This window comes from Perca fluviatilis, chromosome 15 (genome assembly GCF_010015445.1).
Source record: "Perca fluviatilis chromosome 15, GENO_Pfluv_1.0, whole genome shotgun sequence".
NCBI classification, from domain to species: Eukaryota; Metazoa; Chordata; class Actinopteri; order Perciformes; family Percidae; genus Perca; species Perca fluviatilis.
This window is the reverse complement of record NC_053126.1, coordinates 26,507,240-26,529,388: the sequence shown is the minus strand read 5'-3', so window position 1 is coordinate 26,529,388 and position 22,149 is coordinate 26,507,240. Positions and strand designations below refer to the sequence as shown.

General features: G+C 40.5%; 1 protein-coding gene across 4 annotated transcripts in view; it reads left to right on the top strand.

Moving 5' to 3' along the window:
• Positions 1 to 22,149, top strand: part of LOC120574711 (thyroid hormone receptor alpha) — a 67,745-nt gene that overhangs the window by 44,407 nt on the left and 1,189 nt on the right. For 2 of the 4 annotated variants that reach the window (XM_039825092.1, XM_039825094.1), the window contains 6 exons: positions 1,473 to 1,534; positions 5,540 to 5,640; positions 12,906 to 13,053; positions 15,586 to 15,791; positions 18,438 to 18,584; positions 20,836 to 21,094. In XM_039825092.1, coding sequence (XP_039681026.1) covers positions 1,473 to 1,534; positions 5,540 to 5,640; positions 12,906 to 13,053; positions 15,586 to 15,791; positions 18,438 to 18,584; positions 20,836 to 21,094 — 923 coding nt within the window. Of the gene's footprint in view, positions 1 to 1,472; positions 1,535 to 5,518; positions 5,641 to 12,905; positions 13,054 to 15,585; positions 15,792 to 18,437; positions 18,585 to 20,835; positions 21,095 to 22,149 lie in introns of all 4 variants that reach the window. The other 2 variants (XM_039825091.1, XM_039825093.1) reach the window with 1 other exon arrangement.

The window sequence follows — 22,149 nt, the reverse complement described above, 5'->3', positions numbered from 1 at the left end:
GAATAATCAGCCAACTTTGCTGCTCTACGAAGCTCTGTGTAGCGTTTTTAGCTTCTCTTAGCTCACTGTATTTGTTTGTCAGTGTTATGGTGCGTTCTTTTTGTCTTATAATCGCGACTAGTAGCTCGAGTGTGACGTCACATCCATGTCGAAAAACGAATAACCGCGGGTTGTTGCGTTATTTTTGTCACACAATACTACGAGTCGGAGAAAAGATGGATTTTTGTAACATTTTTAGTAACATTTAGGATTCTATTCACCCAGTTATTGACATATTACACAAATATATCTCACAGTTTGATACATGAAAATGACGTTTTGATTAACGTTAACGTTAGGCTACTGTTGCATGTTGGTGAATAAGGACGCTGCACAAAGCTCTGCTTTCTGCTCAAGACTCTGCTTAAAGCCATTGTTGTCATATAGCAACCGAGCGTCTCTAGCCAATTTCAGCTGCACAAGCTACAAAATAACTAATTAAGCGGTATTTAACTCATAATAAGACTGTAGCGACATTTCTATAGGTAGCAGTATACAGCGCTATGTGTATGACTTCTTCATTTGGTTACAACAACGACAAAAGTGTGATGCACGATGTAGCAGTCTTTGAAAGTGAACTCGGGGTCCTCTGAGTTCAGACGACTTGACGAGTCGTATATACGACCTCGGGGGCGTTCTTTTTGCAACTTCCGGTTTGTAACTCCGGAAAACGACTCGTAGATCGACTTCGGTGGACAAAAAGAACACACCATTATATTTGCAGCTTGTTCTGCCGCCCCCTATTGGCCAGAAAAGCAATAGCTTTAGCGCTGTTGTAGGCACTTTATTTTTGCTGCCGTGCAAATTTCCATAATAATCTATCAGCGTATTGTAATTCATGTAGCCTGGGAGAAAACTTCTGCACCTGTGCTCCTCTCGGCTCTGTTTTTACGCTTTAGAAAATCCAGCTGTGACTGGAGACTTTGGCCATTCACAGTTCCATTTCAGAGAGAGAGAGAGTTCCTATTGGCTGTTCTGCGCGTTTATTGCCCGTGCTGCAAAAAGAGGTCTTACTCTACTTCAAATTCTGGTGTTTTTTTTTCTTGCATTCTACCCACTGCAGTTTTAAGCTTCAGTGAGTTGGTTTGACGAGATTTTTTTTTTTCTTTGCTATCTTTCTCCTGTCATTAAAAAATGGAGGCAAAAGTGAGATTACGTGTTTGAAAGCAGATTAATTGAAAAATCATTATTATCCACTGTAAGATTATTACAATAATTTGTTGTTTAAGATCAGAAAAATAAGAAATTTTAAAAGATAAGAATTTTGAAAGTGTTTTTCATGTTGTTTTTTTTATTTATTTTTGGAAATGATACAAGTAAGCAAAATGGTGGATTAATGGATAATGAAAAATAATGTGTTTTCATCACAATGTTTTTTGCATTGCTCTCTCCTTTTTCTTTCTCTCCCACCCCCGCCCCCACCCCCCTCCCAGGTGGCCAGATGTGCCAAAGAGAAAGAGTAAGAACAGCCAGTGTTCGGTGAAGAGCGTGTCTGGTAAGAATTTATAATCTCCGTCTTTGTGTTTCACGTCTCACATCCAAACAAGTGAACACAATTCAAGGTTTCTTTTAAGCCGCTTAGTCTTTTGATATGCTGGGAGATTTACCCAGTGTTCAGTGTAGCCCATCACGATGCAGATGGCTCCCCTGGGCTTTCAATGGTGCCCTACGTGTCATTACTATGATACTTCTCTTCTCATCAGTTTTTATTTATATTATTTCCCTTCAGGGGCTTTGTTCAACACAAATTAGCCCACCTAGGTGACCAAAAGCTGAGCTTGAAGGGAAGGGTTTTTTTTGTTGTTTTTTTAATCCTGGACCCTATTTTCCCATGTTTTTGTGTGTAAGTGACTGATGGGATCGACAATCTTTGACATTGGTCCAGTATTAGGCTAGACCGCTGCAGTCGTCAGTCAGCGAAACAAGCTGCAATGTAAGTTAATAGGGCAATTGCGCACCTTTTGATTTACGTCCACAAAAGTGCTTGTTTTACCACTGACAGGCTTAGATTACTGTTCCAAGCGTCTGACAAAATGGTTGACCTTTCTGTTTAAGAGTAAGATCCTTTTTGTTTAACATGGAACACCCCCGAAATTCATATCGCTAAAGCCACCACACTCCATGTAAATAAACTGTAATTTTATCATCGTTAAGGACACTTCATTCAAAGTCGACAGACACGAAATAAAACTGTGAAAAGCCGTTTTGGTTTGTCTTTTCACTTTTCCAACAATCACAACTCTAGTTTTGGTTGAAATAAACATACAGTTTAAAAGTACGCTAAAAGTATGTTGTTGTGGCCGGGTGAGCTCAGTTGGTAGAGCAGGCGCACATATATAGAGGTGTAGTCCTCAATGCAGCGGCCGCGGGTTCGACTTGCGGCCCTTTGCTGCATGTCATTCCCCTTCTCTCTCCCCTTTCATGTCTTCATCGGTCCTGTGGAATTAAAGGCCTAAAACGCCCCAAAAAATTATCTTTAAAAGTATGTTGTTGTTTTTTAATCTGGTAGGTTTAGCGATAGCCATCTCAGAGATGTTTCTGGTTAAACTAAGAGGATTTTACTCTTTTAAAAAATATATATTTCTGTAGGGATCCTTTCCATAATGTTGTCAGACTTATAATAACAACTGCACTTCATGTGGACTAAATTGGCAATGCACATTTGCCCTATAGGATTACATTTACATTTTTAAAGTTCAATACTGTACCAATTTCAAAGATTGTTGTTCCCATCAGTCACTTACACACAAATACCTAGGAAAATAGGGTTGAAAAAAAAAACTTAGATACCCTTTGTATGTTTGAGTAGAGCTGTAGAAAGGCCTCTTAAGGGACAGGACAAAGTACGGAACTACCAAAATTATGATATATGATTGTGATTTACAGTTTAAAACTTAATTAAGCAATAATTTTTACCAATTATACACGATCAACACTTGTAACAAATCCTGCATACTTAAACGTACAATATGTAATCTTCTGCCGATAGGGGTCTCTCAATCAAAAGGGATTTTTTTTGATGACCTTGTGAAGTTGTGTGGGATCATGGGAGTTTTCGTCGTCACAACCATCATTGCCAATGAAAATGTATCTGAAAATGTATCTGTTCACGGACAAGTTAATGTATTAAAGTTTTACTCATGTTACGTTTAGTAACGTTTCTTCATGTTTTGTCATGTCATTCTAATGAAATAGCGTTGTAACATTATAACGTTACTGTACGTTTTAGCCACCAAGCATTACCATGAGCCACTTCATCAATATAACATTTCATATCAATAAATCAGGTCTCTACTGTGTTACTGTGTGTTCAAGGTGCCATGTAATTAGTTAAAAAAAGAATGATTTGTGGCAGAAAAAAACAGTATTACTGCTACTGAGTGTAATTCTGTGACATTGTACGATTTACAATTACTCTCTAACGTATCATCGGATGTTCTCTGTGTTTTTCCGGAAGATAGAGCGACTAGAGGGATTAAAGGTTACTGTAAATTACGCCATTGACAGGCGACCAAATGACATGTCCATGTCACTGATTAAAGGCAGGGTTGGTAATTATTTCCAATATACACTTTTTTATATATATATTGTTTGAAATGGTCTTTCCACCCAGACAGCAGTTAATAACTATGAAAGGGGAGAGAAAAAGATCTGCCATCTGTAATATTCAGTGTTTGCTTGCCGGTGAAGTAAAATTGCGGTGCTTTCTTCGCTCTGATCTGAAGATCACAGCGGTCAGGGGTTAGATCGAGCGCTGATATTACATAATATATCTTTAATCAAAGATGAAAGAAGTGATAGGTCCTTAAATTTAACAAGAGGTATCCTATTAAAGCAAAGCTATCAATACTGTTTAACCCTATAAAACAAGGATGTATTTACGTACTAAACATTTTTATGTGACCTCCGGCTGAAGAATCCGCATTTGTTCACCTGATTATAATAACATTAATAGGCGGTTTTACTTGTATGCTCACAAACATTAGCTATCAGCGTAGGAAAATATTGATACTTGAATTTATTTGTTCCCTCTAACCCTGACAATCATTTTGAAAGGTTGCAATCCAATTCTTTTGTTTGTGTTTAAATCATGGATATGGCTTAAAAAATAAGCTAACCAGTTACAGGTGTTTTCTTTAGTGCTGTACTATTAGTATTAACTCTTTTTATAGGTTGGTGTGAATACAAAATGCAGCCCTGTTTTATTGTTATTTTTCGACACATTTTGAAGCCAAATGTGGGCAGGCTAAAGACTTGGTGAAAGCATTTACAGCAAACAATAAAGCATTAGGCATTCGGTCTTTTCTTGAAATCTACAGTATATTTATCAAAGGTTGGGGAATTATATTTAAGAATGCTTTAAAGAGACAATTTCAAAATAGTTAAATAAAAGTTCTTCCCTTTAAGTGTACCATGACACATATTTATTAAGCAATTACCTCTTATACAGCAAAGTGCATAGGAGAATCTCTGTTGATGACTTGATTAATCACATTTATGCTTTGAGTAGAATTAGACACAAGGATTTGTCCTACGAACTGTATATCAGCCCCATTGTACGTTCTTCAAAAGAATATACAAATTTAATCCTTGATTAAAGCCATATCAATATCATTCCAGTCTGTAGACCTTTTATTCTTACATTTGCTAACAATGTCAAAATTGTCTTTTTCCATCAGCTGCTTTAAAAAACATTGAGCTTGGGTTGCTGTCTAAAAAAAAATGCACAACTTTCCCTCTCCTTCTGGCTGGGGATTATTAATTCCTTCTGCCAGTTTTGGTCCCACACTTAAAAAGAAATTGTTAAACCCATTAACCACATTATTCTTATTGCAACAGTCCTATCATTGTCTATAAAACACTGAGGGTAGTTTATAGTCATTGATCCATTACTCATAATATTATTTAACACATTCCATATGTCCTTGGTATAATTTTTACTATCATTTCATATTTTATTATAATTGTTCTTACATATCCTCATGATACTCGTCAATTTGGTATGGTATCTTTTGTACTGTTTTCTGCTTCTATAGTTCTGTATTTTATAAATTCTTTATACAAGGTATTCTTTTTTGAATGCATGCATTTTGTAGTCCCTTTGTCATTCATCCCTGTAAACCTCATAAACTGTTAAGATATTAGGTCTGTGTGCAGAAAAGTGCCAGTCTTAGATATGTTCTGTCCTGGATCACAGTCTCTTGGGGCCCAATCCACAGGAGCTTCGTTAAGGCCCCTGTGATAACACTCAGCCCCCTTCCTTCCTCTCCTCCTCCACTCCTCCTTCCCTTCATCTCCTCCTCCTCATCACCACCGCTCTTCCTCGCCTTCCTTTCCGGCCCCCTCCCTCATCACTCAAACCCTTTCCCATACCTCATCATGCTCACCGTCCGACCAACGTCCGGCGCTCCCATTCATTGTTCACCTTTCTCCCATTCCACCCTGTCTTCCTCTTCAACCTCCTCCTCCTCTCCTATAGCTCTTAGTGTCTCTGTTCCAGGGTACATCCCCAGCTACCTGGAGAAGGATGAGCCGTGCGTGGTGTGTGGGGACAAGGCGACCGGCTACCACTACCGCTGCATCACCTGCGAGGGTTGCAAGGTACAGTACATCATCTCCCTGTTACTAAATGATCTTTGACACAGATGAGACTTGAGTTGACTGTTCCCAACCATGGGTACTTGTACCCCAGGGGGTACTTCTGAACGTGCCAGGGGTAGGGGGAAAGATTGTGGAGGAGCTCAACTAATTTGAAAAAGTAGGTATTTTGATTTGATTAGAAGAAAATATCCACTGTAAAGTAATGAATACATAAATGGTAGAAATAAATAGCTAGGATTAATGCATAAGGAGCTGCAATAATTAGCTAAAAGTACTGACAAAACAGATCAAATATTTAGCTAAAAGTAATGAATAAATGGTAGAAATAAATAGTAATAATAATAAAATTGCTGACTAAACAGTTCAAATAGTTAGCAAAATTACTGACTAAACAGTTCAAATAGTTAGCAAAATTACTGACTAAACAGTTCAAATAGTTAGCTAAAACTACTGACTAAACAGTTCAAATAGTTAGCTAAACTACTGACTAAACAGTTCCAATAGAAGGCTAAAACTACTGTTAACTACTAAAAGTAGCCTAATCGATAAAGGGTTGAAACATTCAGCTTCACTCCCATATCGATTGTATATTTGTTTATAAATTTGAAATATTTTTTATATTTTTTACTGTCCTTTCTGTTTTTATTCTTTACTAGTACAGTGCCCGTTGAAAATGTGTCTGTTTGGAACGGGCCGATTGCTTGGCCTGTGGTATTGCTGCTTGTAGAATTCATCAAAACCAAATTGTACCCCAAAATTGCTTACAGAAGGACCCCAAACCACTTCAAATGCAACTCCCCTGTATACTGTACTACTAACTTACTGATTTACCTGACAGAACGTTGCAGATTCAGAATGTAATCACAAAATCACAATGAAAATGTGGAGTAACCAGACACTAGCATCATGGACTCATGGCAGTGCGCTACCCACCTGGCCCATTATGAGTGCTAAACAGCAGATATCTCCGTTAATCAACCACCAGAACGTGTGTGTGTGTGTGTGTGTGTGTGTGTGTGTGTGTGTGTGTGTGTGTGTGTGTGTGTGTGTGTGTGTGTGTGTGTGTGTGTGTGTGTGTGTGTGTGTGTGTGTGTGTGTGTGTGTGTGTGTGTGTGTGTGTGTGTGTGTGTGTGTGTGTGTGTGTATTGTCTCGTGTAGTATGAGCGACTCATGAGTTAATTTAAAGAGATGGGTGAAAGATCCGAGTGAGTCACGACTCAAACAGGTTCAGTGCTCACTCAGTGTGCATGCAATGTGAGAGGGGGAGTGGCCAGCAGCTAGAGCGGCAAAAGCCCATGCATGCTTCTTTTACGATATATATATTTAATAGGGCTGTCGGCGTTAAAGCGTTAATCGCGACGCGATTAAGGGCCGAGCATAACGCGTTAATTTTTTTTAACCGCATGCCGCTTTTTATTAATTTATTTTCACTCGGCTTCACGTCGTGCCTAACAGGCTACTATTTTGACCCTTTGCCGCACCTTTACTTATTATCAAGCTGTCATACTTCCTCCTCCTACTGGCTGCAGGCATAATTGAAAAATGCAGCAGCAACACAATTCTGAATGGCACTTTTTATTTTCCAAAACTCCCGGACGGCTCGTAGACAAGTCGAAAGCCATATGCACATTGTGTAAAACCCGAATTAAAATATCACCGAAGCACGTCAAGCTTGAGCTACCACCTACGAGCTAAGCATAGTACAGTAAACGTGACTCAGGTTGATGCTAGTGGACTCAGGCAAAGCATTATTTTGGAGAGTGCTACTCGCCGACCTGTTATTGAAACCAAAGTGCAAACGCTGTCTCATCAACCGGTGATCAATGGACGTCAGTGAGTAATCAAAATTATTTAGAAGTTACTGCACACTATATTGATTCTGGTAAGTAGGGTTGGGTACCGAAACGTGCCGACCTAAACGGTAGTAACGAGACTGAATAACAACAAAAATTTCGGTGCCTCATTTCGGTGCCTGACTTTACACTACACCTGACAGCATGTAATGTTAGCCTGCCTTTAGCTAGCAGCTGGACTAAACACAGTTAAAATGCTGACAGCTAATGTTAAACAGTGTAAAGTGTGACTGTATTTCATGTAGAGGATTCCAACACCGGGACGTAACCGTCTGCTCTGCAGCGCAGCAGCTGCCATTGTCGGAATTAAACAACACAGACGGTGCGTTCACTTAAAACACGTAGCCTCGTGGTGCGTTCACAGTAATTGTAAAATCGCCTTTTCCCATCTGGTGGTTGTTTTTGACGTTCAACAGCAATTTACTGGTGAAATAAGTTATTGTTATACTTATTACTATTATTATTAGATCTTTATTCTGACCATGGCCTTAACAATAAACAAGTAGTTGACTGTTGTTTAGTACCCTTCTTTTTTTTTCTTTTGTTTACAGTAAATAAATAATAAACAAATACAAATCTTAAAGTCAAGTTCATAAAGTAACTTTATTTGCATTCATTTGATTCCCAATCAAGATACCCTGGTAAGAATTGCTTTCCATTGTTAATATATAATTAAAAACAGTTCTGAAATGCAAAATAATAGAATTTTAATCATGTGATAAAACATCCGATTATCGCAATTAACTATAGAAATTCAGCGATTAATCGCGATAACAAAATTAATCGTTTGACAGCCCTAATATTTAACGATATATTTTGCATTTCTAATCCAAACAACGTAAAACTTGGCACTGCACTTACTCATGCCCGTAGCAAGACACCTGTCACGTTTGAAATCCATCAGACTAACCGTTCGAGAGATATGCACATAACACCCACACAGACAGACAGACAAACAGACTTTCCTGCAATTTATAGATAGATAGATAGATAGATAGATAGATAGATAGATAGATAGATAGATAGATAGATAGATAGATAGATATGTTAAGTGAGTGTTGTACTTTGAGAGCAAAGATTAACCGTAGTCTAATTCATTGTTTGTTTTTACGCAAACCTGGCCTACATATTGACAGTTTGGTTGTATGAAAAAAATAACAATATCCACTTTTATGTTATGAAAAACAAACATTGGGAATTGATGAAGTGGTACGTGAGTTCATCTGACAGGACTGTGGGGGACCTCAGAACAAAAAGGTTGGGAACCACTGCAACAAACCATTCCTCCGAATAGTGATTGTCCAATTCTAGCTTAGCATATTAAGGCACGCAGGCCTGTCAGGCTTTGGATTTCTCCACCTGTTGAAGCTATTTGCAATGGGCTGCAGTAAGAGAGACACTCCATATATGTAGAATTTGGATTGGGATGTCTTTTTTTTTTTAATATTTTTTTTTTATTTTTATTTTTTTAGCTTTTTCCAAAACCACAAATACACAATAAAGTCAACTGGAGACGGTGTTTTCCACCAACTTATGAACCTCACGTTTACTTGATAAGCTAGCAAGCTACAGCTAATAAAATCTGCACAAACAAGATTTGAAAGATGTTGCTCCAGCTCAAAATGGGTGTGACTATTTTGGAATTGCATCCTTGATGTTCCTTTTTGCTGTCACAGTACCACCCTTTGAACCTCGAGGCTAATCAACACTGGCAGAATTGTCTGAAGCTTTTTTTAGTCATCCGTCTCACGGAACAAATGTACTTCAATTTCAACAAACATATCGGTTCATACCGCCTTTTAGAAGTGCCGCTGACACACAACAATTTGTGATGCTCTTAGGTGTTCAAGCTCCAAGTCTTTTGTTTTTGCACAATATAGTCAAAGCTGAAGAGACATGTGAAAAGTCCATTCAGTAAAATGTATATTTTCATCATGAGTTGGTAACGTGAAGCTGCATACGAATATCACAGATACAGTAGTAACAGGATTATATTGGTTAACAGAGGCCATGGCAAAATGAAATTGTGAATGCCTAGTCAGCTGAGTTAAAACAGGAAGCAAGCTTATTAAAAAGTAATCTTCCTGTCTGAACTTCTGCTACGCATCATGTACAGTTGCGTCTAACTTAATTTTCCTAGTTGAATTAACTAACTAAAGGCTCCCACAACAGCCTTTTTTATTCGCTAGAATGGAGTTTGTTGGTTTTGACATGTCTCTGTCCGTCTCTCAAAACTTTCTGTCTTCCCTACCCTGTCTGTGGCGCTCAGCCCCAGGCCCACTGGTTCCGACTGAACATGTAAGGGTGAGTTAAAAGTGGGTCACAAAAAAGTAGTTAAAGATCCCATGACATGGTGCTCTTTGGATGCTTTTATATAGACCTCAGTGGTCCCCTAATACTGTATCTGAAGTCTCTTTCCCGAAATTCAGCCTTGGTGCAGAATTACAGCCACTAGAGGCAGTCCCACAATGAGCTTTCCTTAGGATGTGCCATTTCTGTGTCTTTAGCTATTGAGGAGGAGAGAGGTGGGGGGGGGAGGGGGGGGTGGAGGGTTGGGGTGTAGCCTTGACCAACTCGTTTGAAAGCCATGATGTCTCTCTCTCATGGGTGGGCCACATTCTCTGGGCGGGCAAAGCAGAGAAAGGGGAGGTAACCTTGCTCCTTATGACCTCATAAGGAGAAGATTCATTGGCCCATCTGAGCTTTCATTTTCTCAAATGCAGAGCAGGATACCACGGGCTCGGTTTACACCTATCGCCATTTCTAGACACTGGGGGACCATAGGCAGGCTGGGGGAACTCACTAGCCTGGTTAACACCAAACACTTCTCAGTGGTAACTGAGAGTGGGTCTGGGGAAGGTTCATTGACAGTTCATTTCCAGAGGGGCGTCACCAGCGGACGTCACTCAAATGCCTCTGGGCTCATTGGATAGTCCTTCAACCAATCAGACCAACGATCCGGGTGACGCTTTTCACATCCAACTAAAAAAATTAGATTTTGGTTTTTGGTGTCGTCCCTCCACGCCCTACTTTTTCCTCGCAGGTGTTGCATATTGCTAACTTGTTATCTTCTGCACACACGCTGAAGAATTTCCAAACAGCTGACATGTTGCAAGTTCATTCACGGGCGCCCCTACGGCACGCCGAAGAGCCCGGACACCACGCTTTACACGGACGGCAGTACAGCGCCACCGGCGACGCAGTTGGGAGAAAGGAAAAAGAGACCGTGTCTCTGTCCGTGTGTGCGTGCGTCCTTGAGAACTGTAACTCGTATAACTTATCTTGTCCGTTAATTGTAGCGTTGACCGTCATGAAATCGGCGTATGTCAGACTGACCTACCGGTCCCTGGTCATGGCGAAGCACGGCTTTGGTAGCCGTCATGTTGAATGTAAACAAAAAGCTGCTCGCCGTCGCTGCGCTATCCTCGTCGCGTAAAGCCCGCCTCAACGGTTGTGATTGGTGTTAAGCCCACCTCAGCGGTTGTGATTGGTGCCTCAATTTTGAGAACAAGTTTGTCAGGGTTTACCCAGGCTAGGAACTCACATCAATGTTAAAAAACCTCATAAAGTGAAATTTTCATGCCATGGGACCTTTAAGTTTGTTAAAAAGGCCCAGTAATTTCCTATAACAGCTGGGCACTGTAGGTTTTGGAAAACATGATTCAAACAGAAGTAAACAGCGAATGTTTGGGGGACTATTTTTAGCCACGGGGTAAATACACATTTTGTGCCTTAGCCTAGTATACGTATGTGGGTTGGCTCAAAATAAACTACAGTTCACACATCCACTATGATTATTTTACCCAGTCTAGATTGATTTGCTATTTTTTATGCATTTCAGTAGCCAACTGTTTAAATAATAATTCAATATTTTGGGAAATCTGCTTATTTGCTTTTGGTGAAACGTGGAACGTCTATATACACGATGTTCCACTTCAGGGATTGCTCAGTTACCGGCAGAAATTCCGCCGATTGTCCCTCATTTCGGCCGGATGTCCACTACCTTGGGCTTTCTTTGTGTTGGAATTTTAAACTCCGATGGATTTCTGAGGACTATGGTTAACTGCTCCACAGATCTCTGCAGGGTAAATCCAGACAGCTAGCTAGACTATCTGTCCAATCTGAGTTTTCTGTTGCACGACTAAAAACAACCTTTGAACGTACACGTTCCACCGAAACAAGTTACTTCCCGAGGCTATTTTGCAGAGGCGTTGTTGCTCCGTCCGGTGCTTAGCACCGCCCAAGACGATTGTGATTGGTTTAAAGAAATGCCAATAAACCAGAACACGTTTTTCTCCCATCCCAGAATGCTGTGTGGATTAGCCAGACCCTCCTCCCCAGCGCTGTGGAGGAAAGTCTGGCAATGCGAGACTAGCGAAACGTTAGATGAGAAGATGGATACCACTCTTATACTGTATCGGTCTGTCAGTCAGCAAGTTAGCTTAGCACAATCTGAGCAGTTGCATGGCAATAGAGGAGACTCCTGGAAATGACATCGTAATGAAATAGTTCGGCACACAACCCCTCTGTCTCAACAGATTTCAAGTCTTTGAAAGCTAATTTTGAACAGAAACAAGCTGCCTTGAAGTTAGAGAATGTTATGTTAAGTCTTAAAAACTAGAATACCAAATAAAGAATAAAGAAATCAGGTTTCGTACTAAGCTTTTGAAATGAATTGACTGTAAGCTTTGTTGTCTGTATTGGTTATTATCATCCAGGAAAGAAGGCCTTAAGCAAAACAGAACATTATTTCCCTTTTTAAAAAATGAATTATTACACTGTACAGGAAAGGACTTGACAGGAATCCTCTTGATGGCAGTTGTTGGTATCCGCTGAGCGGAGCTTTATTATCCAATGATTGGCGTCCCGTAGAGCAGCCTGTCCCCGCTCTCTAAAAATGGCCTCTGCCGTACTCATATGGAAAATGAGGCACACTGGAATCCTGCTGTGGTGTTAAAAAGCAGAAATTAACTTCAGGGGATACACAAACCCAGAGAGCCCTATTGATATAGATATAGATAGATGTTTTTCTTCCTTGCTGGGCAGTTTATTTTGATATGTATTCAGAAGGATTTTACAAAATAGAGGAGCCACTTTTCTAACCTGCCTCCCTGGCACATTCTGCTTAAACATGTCTTTGTAAACCACTTCATTAGTGTGATTCTAATCAAACTGCTCCCCAGCTGTACTAAGAGACGCACAGTCAAGGCATCACTTAATTACCTAACCATTCTTGGCAAGCAAGATCCTGCCATGCAATAATCAGCCTGCCATGTGATATAAGCCAATGAATGCTCTTGTTCTATGCTAATCAAGTCACAAGAACATTTAATTGGTGGATTTCATTCTAAATTTATGGAGTTGCATGTGAGCAATCTCTGAATGCTCTGTGGTTTCCTTTGCTCTCTTCAGGGTTTCTTCCGCAGGACCATCCAGAAGAACCTCCATCCAGCTTACTCCTGTAAATATGAAGGCTGCTGCATCATTGACAAGATCACCCGCAACCAGTGCCAACTGTGCCGCTTTAAGAAGTGCATCGCTGTGGGCATGGCCATGGACTGTGAGTTATTCAAAGCCCATGTATTCTTATTACTACTTGTATTTACAAAGAGATCCATGAGGTTAAGGCTGCACCTGTCATTACATTACATTACATGTCATTTAGCTGACGCTTTTATCCAAAGCGACTTACAATTGCCATATACAGTATGTCAGAGGGAGCCTGTCTGGAGCAACTAGGGGTTAAGTGTCTTGCTCAGGGACACATTGGTTAATGTATCGCATTGGGATTCGAATCCAGGTCTCCCACACCAAAGGCATGTGTCATATCCACTGCGCCATCACCACCCCTGTCACTACGCAACTGTTGAAAACGTATTAGAAGCACAGAGCAGAAATATTTTTAGCCATATTAGCAGGGTTATTATAGTAAACTAAAATGAAAATAAGCAGTGGGAAATAGTTTGTAGTAAAATGAAACAAAAAAAACAACTAAAACCTTCACAAAAATCTAAACCTAAAGCAGCAGTTTCCACTTATATTTAGGTTTATAATGACCGTTCCTTCGAGTGGCCGTAGTAATTATGACAGAAGCAAAGCAGAAAGTAATAAGTATAAGAGCGCCAATTTCCTTATTAGGAGGCCAGTTGGGGCGGTGGATGGGTCAAACAAACACAGGACTCCCAGCCAGGAGACCGGCGTTCATGTTCTGTTTAAAAAATAAAAGTAAACTGCAAGTTTTTCTGTGTTTTCTTACTTTGACGGAACAAATGGAACAAACGGAGGTTCTTCGTGATGTCCATAACCGGAAGTAAAGTAACGTCTGATTTTATTACGTAGTCCTGGTGCCTAAATATAAACAGGTAGTTTTTGCCTAAACCTAACCAAACTGCAATCGTTTCACAACGTAACGACGTGTTTCAAACTGCGACCTTACTGGTTTAGATATGAGGACAGAAAGTCCTGTGGGTCATATTAGAGGGCAGGAATAAACAACCTATATCGTCATATGGTTTGGAGGACTTGTTGATGCAACTATGTGTACATAAAGCATCTAGTATTACGCAACACAAAGATGGGTTTCACATACTTTACATTTATATTATTTCATATAATAATAGCTCTCTTCACAACAAAGTCCTTATATTTCCTTTTAGCATTCATCATTACATCTGACATTTCATTCTGACTTCCTGTCAGTATTTCACTGCATGTTTTAAAGACCATCCAGCTTCAGTTCTGAGAATGTTGAATATCTAGGAACATTTTTAATATGAATCTGTTCTGTTGTCCTATCAGGACCACATTTGCTGACAGTCACAGGCTTAGTCTGTGTTTCCACAGGAAATGTGAGGTGCAAGTGATTCATTTTTAGTGATGTAAAATATGCACAAATCAGAGTGAAACAGGGTTTTTGCAGGGTCTTTAAAGCCCCAGTGTGTAACGTTTGTAGTTGTTCATTATCAAAAATCTGTGTTGCCCCTCACAAACTTGTCCTTTTTCATGAATATTGACCACCACCATCAATTTCAAGTATTCCTATTAGCTTGGAATTTTACATTTGCGCTTGCATGAACTGGGGTAGACGCTCCATAATGATGCGGCATCTTGAAATGCGTTAGCTGGTAAGGGACATACAGGACATACTGCTCCGCCATTTGCGTTTTCGACTCACAGCTGCTGCTAATGGGTATCGTCCAGGTATTGCCCAGAAAAAGAAAACGGATATTGAAAAGAGCAAGAGACTGGAAAAAGAGTGAACATTGGAGCTGCTTTGGAGGCACACACCAAATCCCAACTAGTTAATTATCCTCTGGACCACTGCAGTCTCCTTTTCTTTCTCTCTCCTTTCCATCGGGTGGCGCGCGTGCCCACTCGTGATGTCCGCGCCACTCTCCGCCATGAACTCATGGATGTATTAAGAGAATGCATGAACTCCGACAATGACAGCTTAAAGACGGCCTTTTGTACACCTTCGCTTTTTGAAGCGTGAAGGCTACCGTAGCTGCAATGCTGCGTGGCGAGAGTGAGTTGATTGCGATATATGATCTCAACGCTAGATGGGAGTAATTCTTACACAATGTAGCTTTAAAAAAAAAAAGTCTAAAATTTCAAAATGTTAGGCCTTAAAAAGTCTTAGATTTGCTGTAGTATTTTGTTCTAGGTCTTAAATCATTTTTTAACCAGTCCTAATTTGCCTACGTCCATGTAACGCTACCTCTAATGCTCATTGAAATGCTCCAGCAGCGCTTTAGAATAGAAAAATATGATTTGCTGTATTACGACTACAAATGAGACCATCATGCAAGTTACTGTATATTGCAGCCAATCAGCTTTCGTGTTATTGGCGCGAGTCTTTTTCGGATTGTAACGCAGACGTAAAACTTCGGTCTTAAATTTAATTTATTATGGTCTTAAATAGTCGTGCAGAAACCCTGGTAAGAGCATTCAAGTACTCTGATAGCAGAGTCCTGTGACTAAAAATACTGAATGATTCATCCAGTCACAGTGCATAAATGACTGTTAGCCTTGTCATTTAGCCTCGCTGCATTAACTCGCCTCGATGTTCTCTTCCCCCGTCCCCGCCGATCAGTGGTGTTGGACGACTCAAAGCGCGTGGCCAAGCGGCGTCTGATCGAGGAGAATCGACAGAAAAGAAAGAGGGAGGAGATGGTGCGGACGCTGCAAACGAGGCTGGAGCCAAACACGGCAGAGTGGGAGCTGATCAGGATGGTAACCGAGGCCCACCGGCAAACCAACGCCCAGGGCGCCAGCTGGAAACAGAAGCGCAAGTTCCTGGTAAGCTTTTAGTTCGGAGCAGACAGCCTCCTGGCACAGCACTGTTGTGTAATAATGAATAGAAATGTTTGACAAAACAAAGTCAATAGGTGGGACGTGTTCGGTTCATGGGTGGCTTAGTATTAGTTTAGACTTAGTATCCTTTTTTCAAAGGTTTAACATCATGCTGGCCTGTATCCCCTGTGATCTTCTCACAAACAAATATATTTCTTATGTCTCATACTATCACCTTGCATTATCAAATTCTTAATTCAAATATTAATATTATTATTTTAACCAGTTTTATTCATTGGGGTTTATTTACTCAAGCATAATATACTTGTGTTTATGGAATTGTCAGAAACAACAGGAAAATGCATAGGATTCTGTCAAATAAGGTAACACAGACTCATTGCCTTTACTGTACGCGGACTGATGATGCTCACTGCTGCGCGTAGATCTTTCCTCAGTTTGTCTGTCAGATTACAGAAACAACTACTTTGCAGTTTTTATGAAACTTTTTGGAAGGGTGTAGCATGGGCCAAAGAAGAACCAATTACGTTTTGGAGCTGATCCGAATAACGGGGCGGATACACAAACGATTTGTAACTTTCATTAACAATGCGCGATAGGGCATTTGTGCTGCATAAATGTGGTGTCTGAGAAAATGATTTCCCAACTGAAAGAGTTCATTAATATTGTGAAAAAGTGGCATGCCTTGGCGGAGATCCATTCTAGTTCCAAAATGTTCCGCCCACAGTATGTTCAAAGTTGCTTTCACTTCAAAAGCCAAGCGAATGCATGAAAGAAGGCGACTACTTTCCATTTTCAAAAGAAAGCATTTTGACAGCACTCCTTTTCATCAGCAACTCGCTCTGTGCCGTCCCATGTGAATCGGTGCCACGAGCAAATGCATGTGTCTACACCACAGATACCTTCAGACGCAGGTCAGGTGACCGTTACCAGGCAACCAAGGCAAAGACAAGTTTACAGTCGAATACAGTTTTTTAAGGTCTGCTAAAACATTGATTGGGGGGACAAATGGTCCGAGGCGAACAAAGAAGAGAAAAGAGGGGATGTGATCTGCTGAAACCAAACTCTGGATGGTTACATCACAGGACATAACACAATTCTGCTTAAATTACAAAAGAATGCACTTTTAAAGGCATACGATAGAACATCTACAACGTGAGACAGGTGCGTCGAAGGGGGATGAGTAGGTCAAAAGTTGCAAAGAAACTCCCACACACTGTCTAACTTGCAAAAATAAATATAATAGCTGGCAACCTTTCGGCACTAGACCATCATCAGGCAAATGGTGTTACATACTGAGAAGCCGTCTTTAAAAGGAGGTGACTGTTTGTCTCCACCAATCACCAACTTCCACATGAAATTAGGCAACATTACAAAATGTGCAATCACATTTCCACTACTGTAGATTACACGTGTCAAACTCAAGGCCCATGGGCCAAACCCAGCCCGTTGCAGGTTTTTCAACTTAGTTTCACAATAAATTGAATCTAGTTGTCATTCAATCAATCAACATGTCAGTAGCAGCAGATCAATAAATGGGTAGCCCAGGCAAGAGCAGCGAAGCACATACAGGTTGCCGGAAATAGGCTAAAAAAAATAAAAATAAAAAATATATATATATACACACACACAATAAAACCAACTTAAGAAGTAAATAAGTACATAAATCAAAGCATTATTATACCTGCATTCATATTCATATAATATGCTACTATCGTAACAACCTTTTAAACTGACTACACGTGTCCACTTCGTACTGCAACATAGCTCTTGTAATCATCTTTATTTTACCCGGTCTTACCATCTTAAGTCTTTAGGGCTGCCCTCTCTTAGTCCATTAGTCAACTAAGAGTTTCGGATATTCTGCCAATAAACAAGCAACCGTTTCAATAGTGTGACGTGTGTCGCACCGAGTCCGCTGAATTATAGGTGTGAAAAGGCCCTTAGTCGACGAGGATTTCTTTAGTCATTTTTTATGCTTTTTCATGCTAAATGACTTATTTCCAAGAAACTTATGAGCACGTTTCTGGTAAACATGACTCTTTGTGGAGAAACTGAGTTGTACAGATGGTAAATGGACTGCATTAATATTGCACTCATCCACTCAAAGCACACAGATCTGTCGATTAAATTGATTAGTCGACAAAGTCATGAGTGTTGCGGTTCCCTGGTAGCTCACCTGGTTGAGCGTGCCCCCCATGTACTAAGGCTCAGTCCTTACCGCAACGGCCGTGGGTTCGATTCCAACCCACGTCCCTTTGCTGCATGTCGTCCCCCCTTCCCTGTCCTTAGCTGTCCTATCCATCAAAGGCATAGTCGACTAAGAATTTCTGTTCTCCTGTCTACTACCCATACTGTCTTTTATAGACCAGTGGTATTTAAATTAGTTCCAGACTGAGTCTCCACGTGGCAACAGCCTGCAAACATTATCAAATGTCAGGCTTTTCTTCTAATAGTGTTTCAGTTCAGCCATGGACAAACTGTAAAATAAGTAAGAACGTAGTGTTGAACAAATGTAAAGAAATTCTAAACTCAAAGGTCAACTCACATCAATTCAGCAAACTTGCTCAAATCTATTATTCATTTAAATTTGCCATGAATGGTTGTGTTAACCGCGTGATGTCTTGTTTCCAGTCGGATGACATTGGCCAGGGCCCGATGCTGCCCACTTCCGAAGGAGATAAGGTGGACCTGGAAGCCTTCAGCGAGTTTACCAAGATCATGACCCCCGCCATCACGCGCGTCGTCGACTTTGCCAAGAAGTTGCCCATGTTCTCAGAGGTAGGTTCAGTGGCTGGGTGGTTTAAACCTTTTTAACACTAATGTTTATCTGCTCTAATATAAGCTGTGCCACCCCAAGGCCTCCCGTCTAGCCCCGCCCCTAGCTGGGTTACTGCAGTCAAGTAACCTAGTGTTACTTCTAGGTCAAGGGGCACGTCATGACCTGTTTTTGTATCTTGTTGTTTGCACCTTATATTTCATTTGTTTGTTTTGCACCGGGATCCAGGGAAACACAATTTTGTTCCTCTATGTACTGTATACAGATGGATGACATTTAAGTCTCTCTTGTCTCTCTCTTATTAACTACCTCTTCTGGGATTACAGGTTAAGTTTGAAAGCAAAAGCCAAGTTAATTAATAGCACATCCACTGTGTAGAGCTCAACAGTGACCGCCCACTTTTTGAACGGCTCTAGTTCCGGAAGTGATATTCCCCGTTCATTTGCTTCATTGACGTTTCATTAAATGCTTATATAAAAAGTTTTAACCTGGAACCAACCAGCAACAAGATGAATCGTGACCATAAAACATTTGATTTGGCGCAAATAAATAAGTATTTTGGAAGAAAAAAAGGGGCGATCATAAATTTTCGTGATAGCAGCTCACTCTTGCCTTTCTGGGGTTCGCTGGCTGCACTAAACATTTTGATGGTAAAAGCAAGCTTCACCAATCAGAGAAGTCACTGTTATGCTTAGGATTGTGGGTAGTGTAGTTCTTCTCTATGACATTGTGAATAAAACGTGTTTTTCTTAAAACAAGGTTGGTTTCATACGGACTTGTGGCTTCTAAAGGGGCATAAACCTTCATTTCACAAGTTCTTGGGTTGTGGTAAGGGTCTACCTTGGATAGTTTGGAATAATCAAAATTCTTATAGGGAAAGAATAAATGGGATTTTCCTTGCCGGAACCACATATTTTGTATAGCATAGTATTCCCCCGAACGCGTGGAAGACTGCTAACGGCCGTCCTGTATGTTACTATATCAGAGTATAGGGTAACGTTACCAATATGTTTTGGGATTTGAAGAAGTTTATACTTCCGTAGCCCCACCCAAACCTTCGGGATTGTTCAGGTGCTGCCGGAAATTCCGCCTGTTGTACCTCATTTAGGCCGGATATCCGTTGCCTTGGGCTTCCTTTGTGTTGGCATTTTAAACTCCGGTGGATTTCTGAGGACTATGGTTAACTGCTCCTCAGATCTCTGCAGGGTAAATCCAGACAGCTAGCTAGACTATCTGTCCAATCAGAGTTTTCTGTTACACGACTAAAACAACCTTTGAACGTAAACCTTCATTGTTAGGAGCCTTTAACAGGGTTTTCATTGAAAACGAGTCCATATCAAAGGCAGCAAAAAGTAAAAAGACAATCTCTGGTTCCTTTGTGATCATTTTTTAATGCACTTTATTGTTCAAATTTGGACTCTAAAATAAAAGACGGACACCAAGTAGGGAAAGCAGGCAGTGATTTCGGACACAGCTTCTGTTTTGAGGAGTGGCATGCTTCTCGTTAACTCCAGACTCGTCTCATGAACACTGTTAACCAATTAACGCTTGTTACCTAAAAAAAAACAACTGTTGATTGGGTACTTCCTCTTCCTGCAGCCTTTTTCATGCTGATATGTATTTTTTTTTTTTTTTTTTTTTTTTAACTTCCTTTTCTCTATCTGCTCCCACCTCTCTTTCTTTCTCTTTTCTCTCTTTTTTTTTTTTTTTTTTTTTTTTAGGATGTGATGACTCATCGCTCACTGATATTGCTCTGCTCTCTACAGGAATGTGCGTGTGCGGGTGTGCGTGTGCGTGTCCTCGTCTGTGTTTTCACCTTACTGAGTGCAGCCATCATGTATAATGTAGGGGCAGTTACATAAAGTGTGGCAGGGGATTTGTTTAGAAAATAGAAATAGAAAATAACCTTTTCTTTACAAGGAACTACTCCAAGATAGCAGCACAGCAGGCTGTAAAAGTTAACGTGAACACATTAACCCTTCATACAGGTTATTTGGTGAACCGGGTTAGTGAACAGTTGCCTATACATCCAGCAACAATCGGAGTGCAGCTTTTGCATTCACTTGGAATCATGTTTCTGGCCGCCTGAATCCAATACACGCTCTCCTTTTTGCTTTGTTTTGGTCTCCTCTAAGTTGTTTGGTGTAACAACAAGTAACTGAGAAGTGTTTTCAAAGATTGAAATTCTGTCCATGTCCTTTTCTTGTTAATCCATTATTTCCTGATGACCCGGTGTGTTCCGGTGTTTCCCAGCTGCTTTGTGAAGACCAGATCATCCTGTTGAAAGGCTGCTGCATGGAGATCATGTCGTTGCGCGCCGCCGTGCGCTACGATCCGGACAGCGAGACGCTGACGCTCAACGGCGAGATGGCCGTGAAGCGTGAGCAGCTGAAGAACGGCGGGTTGGGCGTGGTGTCAGACGCCATCTTTGATTTGGGCAAGAGCCTGGCTCAGTTCAACCTGGATGACTCGGAGGTGGCTCTGATGCAGGCGGTGCTGCTCATGAGCTCAGGTGAGGAATAAATAATTGGTGTCACATGGTGCTCTTGGAGAGACGTAAAGATCTCGATATTGAAACTAACTTTTCTTATTCACATTCCTGTTACTTCTGGTGTTGTTGCTGACAATCGTAGTCGTACAAGTTTTAGTATTTTGCGTTTGATTCTCACCTCGCGTCTTTACTGTAGAGCCCGACCGATAAAGGATTTTTAAGGCCGATATCGATACAAATATTTGGTGATTTAAAAATCCGATGTCCCGATATATCGGCCGATATATATTTACATATATTTATCTAGAAATGCGTAACAAAACATAAGCAGATTTCCCTAACATTAGTTATTTGTAGTTATTTATGATTCCTCACTAAAATAATATGATAATGTTAAATAAAGATAAAGTTTGTTTTATTGTCACAACAGAACAGAGGAACATCAAAATATATGTCGTCCATTTTTATTATTTTTTTTTTTTAAATATTCATTTATCGGCCATTATAAATGCCGATACCGATAGTTTGGAAAATGCCTAATATCGGCCGATAACATCGGCCCGCCGATATATCGGTCGGGCTCTACTTTACAGTCAGCAGAGTTTTCCTCTAGCTTGGAACAAAAGATACTGGCAAATACAGAATAAAATATTGAATAGCTGACACATAAATAATACAAGGTTAGAAGGCTTTGCTGCTTTAAAGGTCCCATATATTGCTGATTTGCAGGTTCATATTTGCATTTTGGGTTTCTACTAGAACATGTTTACAAGCTTAAGTTAAAAAAACGTTTTTTCTCCTACCGTCTGTCTGAATATACCTGTATTTACCCTCTGTCTGAAACGCTCCATTTTAGCACCTGTCTCTTAAAGCCCCCCTCCCGATTGGTCAGGGTTTCCAGGTCTTCTGCATCTGCGCTCTCTCGGTCTCTGCACGGTCATTGCAGCCGGGGAATGGCGCTGTAGTGGCTCTTTCTACCTATATATATATATACAGTAGTATAGTTGTGACATGGAAATCTCACTTTTTACAATATGGTACCTTGAGCTGATTCATAAAATACCCTTTTGGTATCT